This window comes from Haliaeetus albicilla, chromosome 14 (genome assembly GCF_947461875.1).
Source record: "Haliaeetus albicilla chromosome 14, bHalAlb1.1, whole genome shotgun sequence".
In the NCBI taxonomy this organism is placed as follows: domain Eukaryota; kingdom Metazoa; phylum Chordata; class Aves; order Accipitriformes; family Accipitridae; genus Haliaeetus; species Haliaeetus albicilla.
In genome coordinates, this window is record NC_091496.1 from 36,318,309 (window position 1) to 36,335,090 (window position 16,782).

The 16,782-nt window shown below is 43.8% G+C and overlaps 1 protein-coding gene and 1 long non-coding RNA gene across 12 annotated transcripts in view; one reads left to right on the plus strand and one right to left on the minus strand.

Annotated features, from left to right (window-relative positions):
• Positions 1-7,610: 7,610 nt before the first annotated feature.
• LOC138689009 (uncharacterized) lies at positions 7,611-11,488 on the minus strand. Its single transcript, XR_011327822.1, has 2 exons — positions 11,237-11,488; positions 7,611-11,077 (listed from the first exon to the last, which is right to left on the minus strand). It is a non-coding gene; the product is annotated as an uncharacterized lncRNA (long non-coding RNA).
• A 756-nt stretch (positions 11,489-12,244) lies between these two features.
• Positions 12,245-16,782, plus strand: part of MON2 (MON2 homolog, regulator of endosome-to-Golgi trafficking) — a 121,117-nt gene continuing 116,579 nt past the window's right edge. For 10 of the 11 annotated variants that reach the window (XR_011327823.1, XR_011327824.1, XM_069802273.1 and 7 more), the window contains exon 1: positions 12,247-12,481. Coding sequence is in view for 9 of the 11 variants with exons in the window: in XM_069802273.1 (XP_069658374.1) it covers positions 12,371-12,481 (111 nt within the window). In the remaining 2 variants the exon portion in view is untranslated. Of the gene's footprint in view, positions 12,482-16,782 lie in introns of all 11 variants that reach the window. The other variant, XM_069802282.1, reaches the window with a different exon arrangement.

Here is a 16,782-nt window from a genome sequence, read left to right on the forward strand (position 1 = left end):
GTGAAACAATTAATATGAAAGCTATATTTGGAAGAATAAGCATATTCTTAGTCTGTAGGCAAATTGCTCTCTTCAGATTTTTTAGTTCCTTTTCCTTGGGGGGTAAACAAATCGTGAAAACAGTTCCACTTTCTTAGTGCCAACGTTGCTTGCTTTACTGGCACCATGTGCTCCTGAGGCAGGCAGAGACGCCTGTCTTACTGAAAAGAAATTAAATCTTGGAATAATAGCATGGAAACCCCAGAAGAGTCCAAATGTGACAAATTTGTGACCAATTTATCCCATTAACTAGGGAATGAACTGGGTTACTATAGGCAAGGTAGCATTCACCGTCATCCTGGGCCAAATAATGCAAAAGCTGATACCAGACTCAAATGATAAAGAATTCACATCAGTCAGTATGGTTTTATTTACATGAAGTTTTATATTTATTTATATGAAGATCTGTTACTGGGGGGGGCAATAATTGAAAGTGACAGTTGATAAAGATTATAGTATAGGTGCACCTAGAATTATTTAAGTGCTTGGCACTTTATCACCTTAAGTATCACATTACTCTCATCAAAACACGAGTGTTGTGCAGTATCGTCCAATGCGAAGTTTAGGAACCGACCAACAATCTCAAATTAGTTTCCATTAGGAAATCATTGTGGAATAGGGTTGTTGCTGGAGAAGCTGGTAGTACTTGGTCTTCAATTAATGTTTTTATTCAGTGTGTAAAATACTCAGTTCATAGCTACAGAAGGTGGTAAGTAGGAAGTGCCCCTAAATCCTGTGCAGCCCTGGTAGACAAACAATTTGGCATGAGCTCCCAATGTGAAACAGCGGTGTAAGAACTTGTCCTTGGATACATAAGCAGATTTAAGAAGTTGACTCAATCTCCCCGGTCTGTGGTAAGGATCCTGGGAAAATACACCATTTGAGTTACTTCCTTTCAAAGTTCAGATTGTAACCTGGGGGAGACATTATAGGAAAAAAGTTACAACCCCAGAGTAAATACACGCGCGCTAACAGAGATAAAGAAGAATGGGTTTCTCGGAAAGACTCCCCAGAGCGGCTCAAGTTGCGTGCGATACGTTACGGGGGTGGGTGGAATAACTGTATGCGGGGGGTATTGGAGTGGAGAGAAACGTTCAAAGAACTGATGGTTCAAAACTGAAACCAGACAACCTGAAAATGGAGATAAGTGTGGGAGTCTTCTACGCAATTAGCGTTCAGCAAGGAGGAGGAGGGTGCCAGCGGCGGCGAGTGGTGGGTGCTGGGTTGCCCCTGGGCTGGACGCCTTCCCTGGTCGGGGGGGACGGCCGAGACGTGCAGTGGCCCTTCCCCTGCCGGGATGGAGACCGGTCTCGGCCATCTGCCTCGGCTTTGAGATCTGGGAGTCCGTAAATACCCTCTTCTTTTCAGAGGAATGTTCCTCCCTCTTGGAGCTAATGGCACCACTCGAAAACCGCTGGAAAGTTTGGAACGGAGGCCTGAATCTGCAGGTATTTGCTCTGAGCTCAGCATGGTTTGCGGGAAGGCCTTCACTCACTAGTGTTACAAGAATTCCTCAATATGGGAATGAAACCCACGCTCTTGTTTCAGGGTGACAAACGCTATGACTTTTCTTCCCCTTCTGCACCATTGCTGCTCACTTAAACTCCTGAAGCCGCTCCAATTCCCATCTGAACTACCCCTTTGATTTAATTTCCTCACAGTAACTCTTCCCCTCGGTTACCCCTAAATTGAAACACACATCTGCCTTTTCCATCTTTCTTTGCGGTTCTGGAAGAGCATCCCTGCTTTTTCATGACAAATTCTGTTGAAGCACAATGACCGGTTCAGACATGCCCCTATTGAAAAATGCGTGGTTCCTCAAAAACGAAAATTAAAACCGAGGCATCATGCGACTGAAACGAGGTCTGCAGCCAGCTCTGGGGGTACGAAGGTGTTTTCCAGAACACAACCAGGGGTGTCTGGAAAGAATTCAGATGAGCTATGCTTGTTTTCAACCTCTGTCAATGTTACAGAATCCATCCTGTGCCGTGGGTGTTCTGTGAATGCGAGCGTGTCTCTTGGCCGAGGAGAAAGTCTGCCAACAGAAGGCACAGTAATTACGAGCGCCCTATCATCTGTGCTTATTAAAAGCAAATACGAAGAACATCCCTTCTGTCACTCTGACGGGAGTTTCTCAGTGGTTCTCAGGAAATACACAGCCTAGGACGGCTCACACAGGGCTGGTTTCCTTGGGCAGTTTGCTGAATACGAGGAGAAGGTGTTTGGAGCCTATTTGAGTTCTGCTCCCCCCCATTCCAATGGGGAAACAGCAGCTTCCATAAACCCTAATATAATTCAGCGGCAAGTGAACAGGTCAATAAAAGTTATGCAGTATGCTGCTCTGTAGTTGCATTGCCAAATCAAATAAAATGTATTAGTCATGTTGACTAATTTTGCATGACCTAATAGCTGCTCAGTGAATTAAATGCAGTGTCTAAACAGCCTGTGTGTTTGGTGCGACTGATGTCCTGCATAACTTTGCCGTGTATGACATGGATCCTAAATACAACTCGTAGAGCTGCGCCCTAGATTCAGACCCATTTTTCAGAAGTGTACTAGGACTGTCAATAACAGCAGTTTGCTTTTCACATCTTTTACTTGAAAAAATTCTCTGCCACCAATAACTTGCTGGCTACTGACACTGTGCGAATGTTTTGGGGTTTTACTGTAAAATACAATCAGTTATATGCTAAAAATGTTTTGTTTTCCAAATTCTCAATTAAAAGAAAATGTTGTGAACATTTTAGATTAATGACCTACAGTTGGACAATAAAGTTAATGGAAATGTTTGGATCAAGCAGATTTCTGAGACCTATCAAACACAATAATCCCAATCACTGATGGGACGGAGACAATAGAACTTTTTTCATAAAAGATTCTGAATTGTTGAATTAACTTATTTTTACACAATTTGAGGAAAACAGATGTACATGTTGATTTTTGGTATAGGAAATAATGCCTTAGAAGTTGTCTTCAGGAAATGTACCCTTAGGCATTTCTGCAATATTTTTCAGATAGGGTGGCAAAGACTAAGAGAGAAATCAAAGAAGTTTGTAGAACTACTTACTATGGGAAGCATTCGGTTATCATCTGTCTGTAACATTTGGATTCAGTTTGGTTAACGTCATGCTCAGTCTGAGATTCTAATTTAGAAAGCCCATTTTTATGATGTAAATTGCTCCCCTAATATCAAGTGTGATGGATTATAATGTCTCTGTTTTCACAGTAGCATTTGGCAATATTATTAGAATTTGACAGACATGATCTTCTTTCCTTGAAATAAAAAGCCCACATACACATACCAACTTAATTTATTTAAGCAATAAAAATCTTCCCAAAACTTCTGTGAACAAATGTGCAGTTAAAAATAAAAGGGAACAAACCAGATGTAAGATTTAAATTTACATACTCCATTCCAGAACAAACGTATCAAGTAATCCAATGTGACTCCACACCAGTAGGAGACAAAAGCAAAAGAACTGATGGCAAAGGAAATTGTGCAGAACTGTGAATGTATGTAAAAACAATGGATCACAGCAAAGACAAGGGCACGAGTACAGCAAAGCCTATACTGCATGAATACAAAAGATGAATGTAACAAGAAAGTAGCTGTAGGATACTAATAAGGAAGTGGTAGAGGATTTCAAATCCATTCAAAAAAAAAGCAGAGTCCTATGATTAAAAAAAAAAAAAAAAAAGCAAATACTGCAAAAGTCACTAACAGGCGACTGAGAATTAAAATCTTTGATAGATGTGGGTTGCCTTGTAGGGAAAGAAAATAAAAGTAACTTGGTTCCTACAATGGATTTAATTTAGTGAAAGAGAGAAAACCACTAGAAAAGAAAAAATCTACAGGTGATTCTAGGATATTATGAGGACATTTTGAAATGAGGCAGTCATAGAAGAGCCATACTATTTTTTGACATGCGTCCTCACCTAGTCATTATCTAGAAAACTGCAGTTTATGTGTTCCAGTATTGGATAATGTCTCGAGAGCAGGAGCTGTGTTAATAATTTTGAGGAACAGGTTTACAAAGGAAGGCTCCAAATGTCCTGAAGGGGAAATGAAATGAAGCGTCAAGTTCTTTGAAACTCTGCTGTAACTCTGTTGGTAAGGCGGGTCCTGGCTTTCTATGATCTTGCCTCCAACAAAATAAGACATTCAAGCCCACCAGACATTTGTATCCCACATACCACTGAGCTGGTCAGGAGCACAGATGTTTGGTGAAGGATTTATCAATGATTAGTACATGTTAACTGCTAATTTTATAATTAAATTGTTTCTGAAATCTTCTTAGATCATGGTGTGGGTTTGTTAGTTAAGACTGAAGCGGGGAAGTAAGGCCACTAGACATAAACAGCCATAGGAATCTACTGATGACCATGCTGCCAAAGGGACGGACGTAAGGTCTCAGACTGGCCGAACAAGTTTCATGGGAGCTTCTTACACATCCCACTTAATGATCCACTCCGTAGCTCCAGGGCTTGGCTCTCAGCTGGAGGAGCCAGTGTTCAGACCTGGAATTTCCTACGCTCCAGCAGCTTCCGCCCACCCGGCTGAGGAGACGGACAAGCTCGTCCACCGTGCCCCGGGAGCAGGCTCCAGAAAGGGGCTCCCCCTGTGAAATACTGAATACAACTTCTAGAAATGCTCCCGAAGGGCCAGTAATAACTATGAAATTGCAACAGGTATGCATCCCTGAATACGGACGCGTACCTGCTTGCCCGTGACCCAGGACGTAGATACAGGCAGTGAATGGTGCAGCCCCGCTTTACTGGGAATTCAGATTCACATGTGGAGGTGATCTGTGTAGTCATGTTGCTATGAAGGAAAGCACTTAGCTCTTTACGGCTGGATTTCTTTGGTTGTCTTCCAAATTCCCTGAGAAGTATGGTCATTCTGTTTATCTGTTTTGGCTCAACCTGAGCAACAAAATTTCTTTCAGACTGCTGCCTATAAACAGAGCCACACATGCAGCCGTGCAAATACTTATATCAAGGGCAAAGTCCTTTGAACGAAATAAGAAGAGGTCTATACTCTTCATAAAGCAACAAAGATGAGCACAACATATAAGGCAAATCAAGGCCTCTATACCAAACAGCTCTTCATCAAGATCTCTTCCATAAGAAATCTCTAATCCTTATGGTTTATGGGAAGAACTGCCTGTAAAATAACGAAGTGGTCACACTTTGGTTATCTTTGCAAACAGTTGTGCTGGAGACTCTCAGAAGTACGTGGCCATACTGAGTCTTTTCTGGGGGGGGGGTCTGAGTTAGCTACAAATTAAGTTGGTCACGCTGGCAGTGTAGCCATGGCAGTGTGAGAAAAGAAGAATACCAATGTAGTGTGCTGGCCTCCATGCTACTTATGTGAGTATAGCGAGTGTATCTATTTTTATAAGTATTTTTTACAGCTATGACTGCAATGCTTGCTATGTAGACAGAGGCCACCCCTAACACAAAGGAACTAACATCCACTCAGTAGATGGAAACTCTCCTGTAGTAATGGTATCACTTGGCAGCCCCAGGGCTGCAATCTGGAATGATTAACTTAAAGAAGGATTCAACAGAGCCTGGGGAAAGCATCCAGTGGCTTCCCCTCTCTGCTGCAGCAGCCCAAAAGAATTATTTTTACATGGGGGAACACCCTTCTCCTCTCTGGTGTTGCTTTGCGATTAGTAGATTGTAGGTGTCTAGAAATATTTCCATAATTTTCATACAAAAAGAGATAAAAAGGAAATGATTGAAGAGATGTAGGGAGGTTTTTGGCAAATAGATGAGAGAGCAGCAAAATAAACAGACTAATATGCAGCGCAACGCATATTTCTGGCATTCTTGATGGGCATTTGTATGTTACGTGTCCTGCAGTCAGAACGAGATACTCGGGAAAAGCCTTCTCCCGAGAGCGCAGCTGTATGCGCTGCCCACTGCGGGAGCTCTGGATCTAATAACACTGCCTAGAGTCACAGTTATTTTGCTTCGACACATCTATGCCTTTATTTCTGAACCAAAATTCCTAGTAACGGACATGAAGGTTGCAGTAAATTGTGATCAGATGTGCAAGATTGCTGAAGTTTCTTCGTCTGCTGACTGCGACCTCACGCTGTGCTAATTGTGAAGGTGGCAGCGGCCCCGGTCAGCCGGGGTTTTCTAATGTAAACAACCATCAGGTGAAATCTCCATCATGGTTCCTGCCTTTACTACACTTGGCAGAAAAGAAAGGTATCATGAATGGACTGTGTTACACGCAACGCAGGGAAAATTCACAGGAGCTGCCTGAATAGATAATAAATCCGTTACCTAACAAACCCTATTTATTGTGCAAGGGAATGAAAGGCAGATTCAGTTTAACACACAGAGTGAGGTTTGTTTCCCAGCCCAGCCCGATACTTCCTGTGTGAGCTGGAAAAGTTATTTAATCTGTCCTGACTCATGCTCAGTTGTAAGTATGAAGGCTATGGGAGCCGCTGCTAAGATTTTGTGAATATCACGTTATCTCTTTGTGTCTGTTACGCTGCTAGCTCTAAGACAGCAATAACTTAACTCAAGCAGCAGACAGCAGTTCTTTCTCAGAAAAGACCTTAACAGGTTCAGCTGATCCAATTACCACTACTCAAAATGGCAATGCAAAAAAAACCAACCCAACCCACTGCTTTGAGAATCTGTTTGGACAAGATTCAAGCAGGAAAAATTGGAAAAAACAGCTTTGCCAGCCCGTTACACAAGAGCCATGGAAGCATCCGAGCCTCTGGTTGAGAGATTTGTGTGTAGGCCCTGAAGCGATCGTGCTGCAACTCAAAGGGGAATCATTGCCTAACACCTGTCATAGGTCTGATGTTTAGGGCATTGCGACTTAACAGTCTTGTCAGTGACCTTAAAGATAATGTGACATAGTTACTGATAGTTTGCTAATGACAAAGAGGATGATTCACTGACAGACAGCAGCTGGAATTGCTTTTTTGGTTGACTAAACAAAATAAAATGTGTATTAACTGCAAATACACAAACGAAATGTGTACTAACGTGAATATATGCTCACACCTATGTTGAAAGGAACATGGGCTAAATCCCCGAGGAGTTCACACTGGAAAACGAAGTATTTTTCAATCTGCTCGTAGATCCAACTTCCTCATACAGCCACATCCTAAAGGAACATGGGCTTTGCTCCTATTCCATAAAAAAAGAACACCAGGTACTCCAGGGAAGGTTATTACTTCTGCTTTTAACCCATGTGTGACCACAGCAGAAATGGTCTTTTGCCCCATTTCTTGCGTCCATAATTTGAGAAGGAGCTTTTGAAGTGTCTACATAGTAAAGCGTGTGTGTGTATGGCTTCCTTGTGCTTACACAGACCTGTACAATGCACAGGTTCTTATAAAGGACTCCAGGAAGTATTTGGTATTAATCCATCCCTCATGCTCTTTTAATTTAAAATTAACTTTGCCTTTTGGCATCAGTATCTATGTTCAATCTACTATGAAGCAAAGTTTTCTCCATCATGGCTCTTAACTCTGCAGTACAAAAAACCACCAGGGACATCTGCAAACACCTTTACTTGGCCACACAATTGATGATATTTCCTATCCTGAAGTTTATTTAGTAGCGTTACTATGTATAGGTTCGTACCAGTTACAAAAGCATACAAAAGGAGTGTTCGTAAAGCGAACTCAAGAGGAAAAGCCACAATTCTTCTCATCAGCATGAAACCAAATCATTGCCACAGTGAAATCTGACAGTTTTGCCTCTGTACAATGTGGCGACAGAACCCTGTGCTCATATTCAAAGCCTGCATCGATCAGGATGGGCTGTAAACACCTGAAATTAATACAGCCAAGTGCTATCCCATGTTTAATCGAATCAAAATGACTGATGCGCATCATTTGGAATGAACATGAGCACTGGTTCCAAGAGGTAATTTAATGAATCACAATAGGTCTCATGAGCATTTTTGTTGGTCAATAGGGCCATAAAGCTACAGGGAATTATTTCAATCCCCCACTGCCCATCACGAAATAACATGTAATTAAATAACAAAACAAACAACGACGTAATAACTGCAGTGCAATACGAAGTTAGCTTAACACCTAACGAGCATTTTTAGCTTGCTAGTCAAAAACGTGCCCTCAGAGATGTCCACATACACTGCTCTACTTTCTGAGTCAAAAGCGACTTGAATTGAAACTGAGGCATTCAAAACATACCAAAAGACAGGCAAGCACTTTTACTCAGGCTTAGGAATACGTACAATGGTATCTATTGCAATGCAAGGCAACTACAGTAAGGCACATTCACAATCAAGTCAGTGTCACTTAAAAAGGATCCTGGCTAGTTTAAGTAGTTTAACTGCTCTGGTTTAGCTTAACTAATAAATCTTCTGCTTTTACAAAAGGCGTACATCAAAACAGTGAGAAAGATTATCTTGTGTTTAAGAGGTGTGCCTGAGACTCAGGCATGTGTGTAGTTCCCAGTTCTCGTATTCAGCAGATCTTTCTGCTGCAGCAGAGTTTCCAATTCTGCAACCACTCGTATGATTGATTTCCAAACCTACGAGCAATCTTGCTGTGTTTGGCTGGCAATGCTGAGCAAGCTGAGTGTCAAAGCTGGTAGTTGAAAAGATATGTATGATAAATGTAAATGATAAAAGGTATGCAAACAGAACAAATTTTAAACTCAGGCACTGAGATTTAAGTATCAAACACAGAATGGCCTTCAGAGAAGATGGAGGCTGCACTTAACCTAAAAAAACCCCTTTTAGTTAATAGACATGTTGCTTATTAAAGTAGTTCTATACCCAATTTCCTAAGATTCTGAATTACAGCAGGTCTCACCAAATTCACAAGTGCTCTGCTTGGTTCAAAAAGTGTCACAATATATAAAGAGAAATTATGTGATACTAAAAAGTCATAATCTCAATTTTAGAAGCTGAAGAAATTCCCCAGAATACATTGTTACAGCATTCCAAGATTAATTTTGCATTCCAGTACCGTGAGTTGGGTACTATTACAATTGTGTGTCCATTTTTGTCTGACATAGTTAAAGAAGGGTGCTGTTAATCTACGGAGAGGACAGCGGATGACTGAAAGCTAAACGCCAGCCATCGTAACAGACAACTAAAGAGCTGCAGTAACATTTTTTTTCATGCATCTCAGCAGACTAATAAATCTAAGATTCTACAATGTAACAAGAAGAGAAAATTATTTTAAGAATCAAGTATGTTAATATTTTTTGCTTATGACGGGAATAGCATATGGTCCTTCCTTTCCTGATCTACAAAACAGAGCACTGAGCAAATTGAGATTAGTGAAAAGGGTGGAACATCAGCCAGAAAGAGCTTTAAAAAAAAAGTTACGTTACAATTAATAGAGGTGGCAGGGTTGCTATCAAGCTGTTACAAATACGGAAAGCCTCTAGCCTGCTCCCAGTTCTATGCCACTACACACCTGGAATAAGAAAAGATGGATAATCAGCAGGTACAAGCAGGTACATGATAAAAATAATTAACATCATGAAATAATTTGCTTTTTCTCAAGAAACCATTATTTTATGCAAATATAAATTACAACACAAAGAATACATAAACAATTTCTTCCTGAGATGTGTAGTAGTTTATATTCCAAAATATTTGTCACTACTGTTCTTAAATATGTTTACTTTTTTTTTACACATTCCTTAACAAAAAAATCATATGGCAACAAGTTGTCAATTTTACTAAAATGCAGTAATCATCTATTCCCTCGGTACTTTTACTTCAGAAGTTGGCATTACTCTGTGAGGAGGGGCGGAAAAATTTACTGCTATAGCTTTGATTAAAGGAAACATCATCCATCTTTCATGTAGGTTAACTTATCAGGCAGTCACAAAGTAAGAGTACTCCCTTCCCGTCCCCCCCATGCAAACTGAATGTTTACAGTAGTGTGGTTAAACAAAACAGTAAGGTTTGCAGGAAATTAGTATGCACATACAATCTAATGAATACTGATTTGCTTGTTTTAAACGTGATTAATCTCAATTCTTCTTACTTGTCTCACCATTGTTAACAGGCAAATATGGCCATATGACAGTTTTCCCCATCTTCCTCCTTTTGATTACAGGGATAATAATGATGGTGGGATGCTTTAACTCAAGATGTAACATTCAGACAAATTCTACCCAAAATACTTGCTCCCTTTTCGTAAGAAAGGCAGTGTTATAGAACAGTTAACTGACCCTCATTTCACAAGAAATTTCAATAGTTTTAGTTTAGGCAGACAGGCAGATTCAGGGAGTACCAATAACCCCACAGCTCCCCAGGTACGGTAAATAGGTGGAGAAGTCCAAACAACAAAGAGGAAGTAAATCGTTAAACCTTACCTAAGAAACACCTATGCATAGTCAATAATTAATTGACTCATCCTCCTAGGAAATCATCCATGTTTCCTATGAAGGTATTTGGACTGGTCTGCGAATTGCCATCAGCACTGAAGCCCAGAATGGAAGCACTTAGGACAGGAAAATCCTTGGGAAAACACTTATTGGTTAAGCATGTAAATAGTTCTACTGAAGACAACGGTCTTGGTTTTTTGCTTTTCTTAAGTAAGCATATAAAAATCAAGGCTTTTGAGGATGCACAGACCAATGCCTTTTGAAAGCGTAACAATGTTACAGAATCATGGGTTTGATTTTACTGAACACAGGCTGAAATCCTAACTCCTTGTCTGAAGGCACATCAAGTTCGACCACCAAATTCAACTGTGCCAGTATTACAGGCAGTTTTAAAACCTGACATCCATTCACCCAGTTCTGTCAAGTTAACAGCCAGTAATTTGAAAACGATGCACAAAGATCTTAAAGTAATAAATCACTTGGAAAGCAATCCTATACTTTTTGCCCTCACAAAGCACAGCTAAAGATTTATGTCTAGAGCTACAGCGTACAATGGGAGTGTAGAGGCCAGTGGCAGCCTGTTTACCGTGTGATTTGCAACATCCCTCACAGTAAATGAACCCCAACATCCAAGTGGGGATGCTCAAATTCAGGAGAGGTTCTTTTCCCTTTTTCACTGCAAGACACAAACAAAAACAAGGATAAAAGGAGATTTTAGAACGTTCTCTGAATAAGACACAGGACTTCCAGGGAAGTCTGAAGAAAAGCCATTATTTAAAATAATTTTAAATAGTAAGGCGGTAAAAATTTACTCTCCTCTGTTCTGATTCTTCACCATTTTTCCCCTGAGATTCCCAAGTTTAAAGGCCACAGACTGTAGAAACTCAGGCACGTTTTCCGACTGCCTGGGTTTATGGGAGGGCAAGAGAACCGTGCCGCGTTACAGGCAGGCAGCCACGGCAGTACAAGATTCACAGTCACCAGAATGCGGCAAAAGCACCGCCACAGGGACCGAACCCCTCGTGAAACGCTAACTGTTGGATGACGAACACAGTCCCGCGGCAGGGAGCTCTGTGGCAGTGTCCGGGCCGCCAGCCGGAGCGAGTTACGTGGCCCGGGCCGCCCGGGAGGGAAGCTCTGGCCGAGGCCGGAGCGAGTTACGTGGCCCGGGCCGCCCGGGAGGGAAGCTCTGGCCGAGGCCGGAGCGAGTTACGTGGCCCGGGCTGCCCGGGAGGGAAGCTCTGGCCGAGGCCGGAGCGAGTTACGTGGCCCGGGCCGCCCGGGAGGGAAGCTCTGGCCGAGGCCGGAGCGAGTTACGTGGCCCGGGCTGCCCGGGAGGGAAGCTCTGGCCGAGGCCGGAGCGAGTTACGTGGCCCGGGCCGCCCGGGAGGGAAGCTCTGGCCGAGGCCCGAGTTATGCGGGGACCGTGACTGGCAGCAGCGGCGGATGGCGGCCGAAGAGCTCCCGCTCCTTGCTCGGGTGCCCGCTTTTGGGACGGGGGGGTTACAGCAAAGCCGTCGGGGGGACACCGGAGGGAGCCGGGACCCCCCGCCCCGAGAGCCGGACTCGGCGAGAGCGGCCTCTCCCAGCGCCTCGCCGGGGCCGGCGGCCGCTGAAGGCCTTCACCTCCCCAGCCGCTCTTCGCCGCCGCCGCCGCCGCCTCCTGCTCCTTCCTTCCCGCCGGCCCGGCGCGGCGCGGCTTAGCGGGGACGCGGCGGGGAAGGGGCGACGGGCCCCCTCAGCCGCGGTCCCGGCCCCGCCGCCGCCGCTCTCCCCGCCCCCGGGCCGGCCGCGCGGAAGCGGGCTGACGCGCGGCGCCCGGCATTGTGGGAGCGGGGGGCGGCGGCGGCGGCGGGGCCGGGGCCGCGGCTGACGGGTTCCGGTGTCGGGCGCAGACGTGTCGGCCGGGGCCGCGGAGCGAGAGGCGCTGCCCCTGCCCGCTGGGAACAGCGCCCGGCCCGGCGGCGCCATGTCCGGGACCAGCAGCCCCGAAGCCGTGAAGAAGCTGCTGGAGAACATGCAGGGGGACCTGCGGGGCCTCAGCCTGGAGTGCCGGAAAAAATTCCCCCCCGTCAAGGAGGTGAGGGGCGGGAGGAGCCGGGCCGGGCCGGAGGGGGCTCCCTCGCCGCGGGGCCCGGCCGGAGGGGAGGCTGCCGGCGCGCCCGAGCCCCCCGCGCCCTCCCGGGGAGAAGCGGCCGCGTCTGGCGCCGCCGTCTCGGCGTCTCCTCACGGGACTCGCCCGCGGCGGGCCGGCTGCCGAGGGCCCGGGCGGCCCGGCGGGTCCCCCCCGGGTCCGTGCCTTGCCCGCGGGCGAAGGCCCAGGCTCTCTGGAGCCGGCGTGCCCTGTGCCCCCCTGCTGCGGGCCTGGGTCGGCCGGGGCTCGCTGCGCGGCCCGCTGGGGACGGCCGGCGAAGCCCCGGGGCTTGCCCGGCTTTCCGACGGTATGGCCGCCGCCGAGGGAGCTCGCGGGGAGACGCCGCAGTTCAGGTCACTTTTCCCCCCCTTGTAATACACTCAGGCCAGTAGGGTGGCGTGTCTTATTTTTCAAACCTCAGTTTACCCCGTGTGCGGCTTGAGACTTCGGTAATCTCGATGAGCAGGATCGCTTTAATTGAAGTGCGATCAGAATTTTTCTCCCCGATTTAAAGTATACGTTTTAACCGTGTGCTTCTCTGGCGTGTTTATGCGGTCGGTTTAACTTTTTCCCTGTCAGTAGTTTGCCACTTGCCATTTTAAGAAATATTTTTTCTCTGCAATGGTGGGATGAAAAATGCTAATTATTAACTCAGATTAAGCTGCAGAACCAGAAAGGTACCTGGAAAAATACGGTAAAGACTCTGCCGATTTGGAAGAAAGGAGTTGCGTACGTAATGTGACTTTAGTTCCAATTAAGTGATGGCATATTTAATATTGTATGAAGTATTAAGCACTTCAACAGATGAATCGAAGCTAATGATTGTGCTCGTTCTGAAAGGCGTGAAGTGACACACTATAGCAGAGCACCTTTTATATGACTGTAGGTTGCAGAGGAGTACCGGTGTGTTTGAGAAATTGTGTGTGGTCACAGAAAAACAAGAGAAGGCTGTGATCGGTTCTGAGAAATTGTGTGTGGTCCCATGTAAATAAGAAAAAGTTGTGGTCAGCCGAACAGAAATCTGTGTGTCTGTTTTGGAGGGAAGCAGGGGTGCCGCTTCCACTTTCTCCCGTGTCATACCGTGTGACTAAGTTGTTTGGTCTGTGTTAACACCCCACCGTGTTAATGTTTACTTTCTTCAAGATCCACCAAGGAGATGGGCAGTGTAATTCTTAAGCTAGTATTTTTAGTAATTCTTCATTATATTTGCCATGCTGAAGGTTAGAGTAACTACTGCATGTGCAGTTCTTGATACTTGTTCAGCATGTTTATCATATTCTTGTGTAAGTATGACTTCTGTGTTCCCTTTTACATCTCGACAGCAATTTGCATAGCTTACTCCATTAAAAACCCTTAAAAGTTTTTCACTGTTGTCTGGAGTTTGGGTAGGTTTATGGAATTGTAGTGGAAGGTGTTTATAAAGAGGTGGGACTCTTTCTGCTATGGGTTGTGGGCTCTTACAGAGAGGTCTGAGGTGAGAGCAGTCCTACAGTAGGATGTATGATACAGTCGCAGGAAATGATCTTACTTCCTCACTTCTGGAAGCCATTTTTTTGTTCTAGTTTTAAAGGAAACGGGTGTCCTTTTCTGTCAAATCTCAACTGCTAAACAGGTATTTTAATTGCATGCATTTGGTCTGATCATGATTAGATTTGGCTAGACTGATCAGGGGAATAGCGTGTTCTTCTTACTGGTTTGGAACAGCACCAGCTTTTTAAACCATGTTTAAACACAGGCTTCATAAAACAAATTCCGACTACTTATAATCTCACTTTTTTACTTGCAGTGTAACTAGACTCTTCATCACTACCACATGCACTGTAATTTATGAGTTTATCTTGCAGCTGTTATGTATGCTTCCATAAACTTATCGTACTGTGATAAAGCTGTTAAAAAACTCCTAGTCCAAAACTAATAGTCATGAGCTGTGTTACAGTTGTCAGATTTGATAGGTACTTTATGAAGGTAAACTGCTTCTAATAATCTTTCCAATTTCTGATGTAATCTAAAGTTTTGGTCACAGCTATCTGTTATCATCAGCTATTTCTAAAATGATTTGTCTGTTCTGTTTTTTTTGATATTTACATTAATACTGTTAAAATTCTGCAAAATTAATTTAGCTGATAGGTTTGCTGCTGATAAAAGTAGTAGTGTAGTTCTCAGTTCTAGTTGTTGCTCATATGATTAATTTGAGCAAATCCTTTTTTAATTAATACTGTAAGGAGTTAGAAAGTGGTATGATCAGAAAAATAGAGCCTGGTTTTTTTTAATTAAATAGGGTTTTAGTTTTCATTTTTTAAAGATCTTTCTAATGCATATGTTATTACAAACTAATGCCATGTCTATTAGGTACAGAGAGACCAAAACAATATTAAATGATTCCTTGAACAGGCAGGTAGATGACAACTGAAGAGCTTTATTGGATTTTTGTTTGGTTTGGTTTGGGGTGTTTTTGGGGGGGGGGGGGGGGGGAAGTAGATGCAGCAGAAAAAGGGACAGCCGGCTGTGGGATCCCACAGACTGTGGGATTTAGACCTTATCCTCAGTTAGGGGCTGGAAGTAAAGTCTTAAACCCTTATTGGAAATGGAACTTGAACTCTTCACTGTTTTAAACACTTTAATCTCATATTTTTCTATTACTTCTGAGTCTGTAAAATTTTCTTAGTAGGTCACATTTATGTGGAAATCATGTAGTTATAGGTCAAGTCACTTACAACAGTGGATTCTGAGGGTTTTGCTGACTCTGTGATAATCTGTTAAGAATAATTGAAATTACTGAGTTTCTCCCAATGTTAAACTTATGACACAAATGTGTGGCAAACTTCCTTCCCCTTACTTAGGGCTTTTGACTAAGAAATAACAATGTATTGTTGGCCCCAAAGCAATCCACACCTCATTTTTGCTCCCTGTGACAAATAATACCTGAGTAGGGTTTTCCTAGGTGGTGCCGATTAATGCATTGAGAACGGGAACTGCAGAAAGGATCTGTGCCTTTGAAATCATGTTGCTGATGATGTTTGGGGATTAACTAAGGTGCTAGGCTTATTTCTTAAGGGTGTGGGGAATACCAGTTGCTATTAGACTTCAGACCCATGTCTGTTTGTTGCTAGGTGGTTTTTCTGTTTGATACTTTCTCAGATCAGCACTGACTTACAGAAGTGTACTAAGCATGAAAGCTATATCCTAGGACCAAGGAGTGATTTGGTGGTTATGTCTGTGATATGCCAAAACTGTTTATATTGGCAGACATACAAATAATGACATTGCTGAAAAACGCATTCGTATTTTCACAACACATTTCTATTCCCCAGTTAGACAAATAGACACCAACCACGGAGGTGATAGAAGCTCTCAGGGCAAGTGTAAATTAAACAGTGTCTTTTGGAGCTTGAAATCACAGAGGATGAAGCAGTCTTTGGTACAGGCATCGGCTGTGCTCATGTTGTCTGAAGTAATCTGGCATTTCTCCTGGAAAACAATACTAATTGGTCATTACTCTGTTGTTTTTAATAGGGTGGGCTCTAAGCTTTGCTCTGTACTAGAGAGCCCTGTAATGCTTCTAACTCTGGACTGAGTTGCATGGCACATACATAGAGCTTTATAAACTATTTTAACCTGCTAGTGACTGGAGTTTTGGTAGCCTATGCTGGGTGTGTGGGAAGCCGGAGGTGCTCTCTTTAGTGAACTGGAGTAAGAATTTTGTCTTGTCACAAAACTGAGAATAGTTTAGTGTGCTAAATAGGTTACCTGCTGTTTCTTATTACTGAATGAAAATACTGTTCTGTAAGTTGCATCTGATTGGGTTAGATAATTTCACTGTAAGAAACCGTAGAAATACAAGGGGAAAATATTTATAATGAGCAGAAATAATGGAGTTAAAGGGAGAAATAAGTATACCCCAAAAGTTCTTCTCAGCCTGAATCCCAGTCATATGTATCTCCTTGCTGTTTGCACAGACCCAGTCCAACAGTCTCGGCTTTCTACAAATAGGCTTGTAGTCTCTATGTCGACTCAGTTTTTTTTTCTTGACTTTTAAATAGCAGTAAAAGCAAAATTTGCTTAACAAAACACATGAAAAAAATTAACTGTTACCCAGCTCCCTGCACAGTTGCAGTCATGCTTGTGCTGGTAGGAGAGGGCAGGTGGGGTTGGGGTGGGCAGGGGCTGCGTCCTCCCGTGGTGGGATCAGCTTGGCCTGGCTCAGACCCGTCGCGGGACAGGCTGTGCCCTCTGCTTACCAGTTGTGT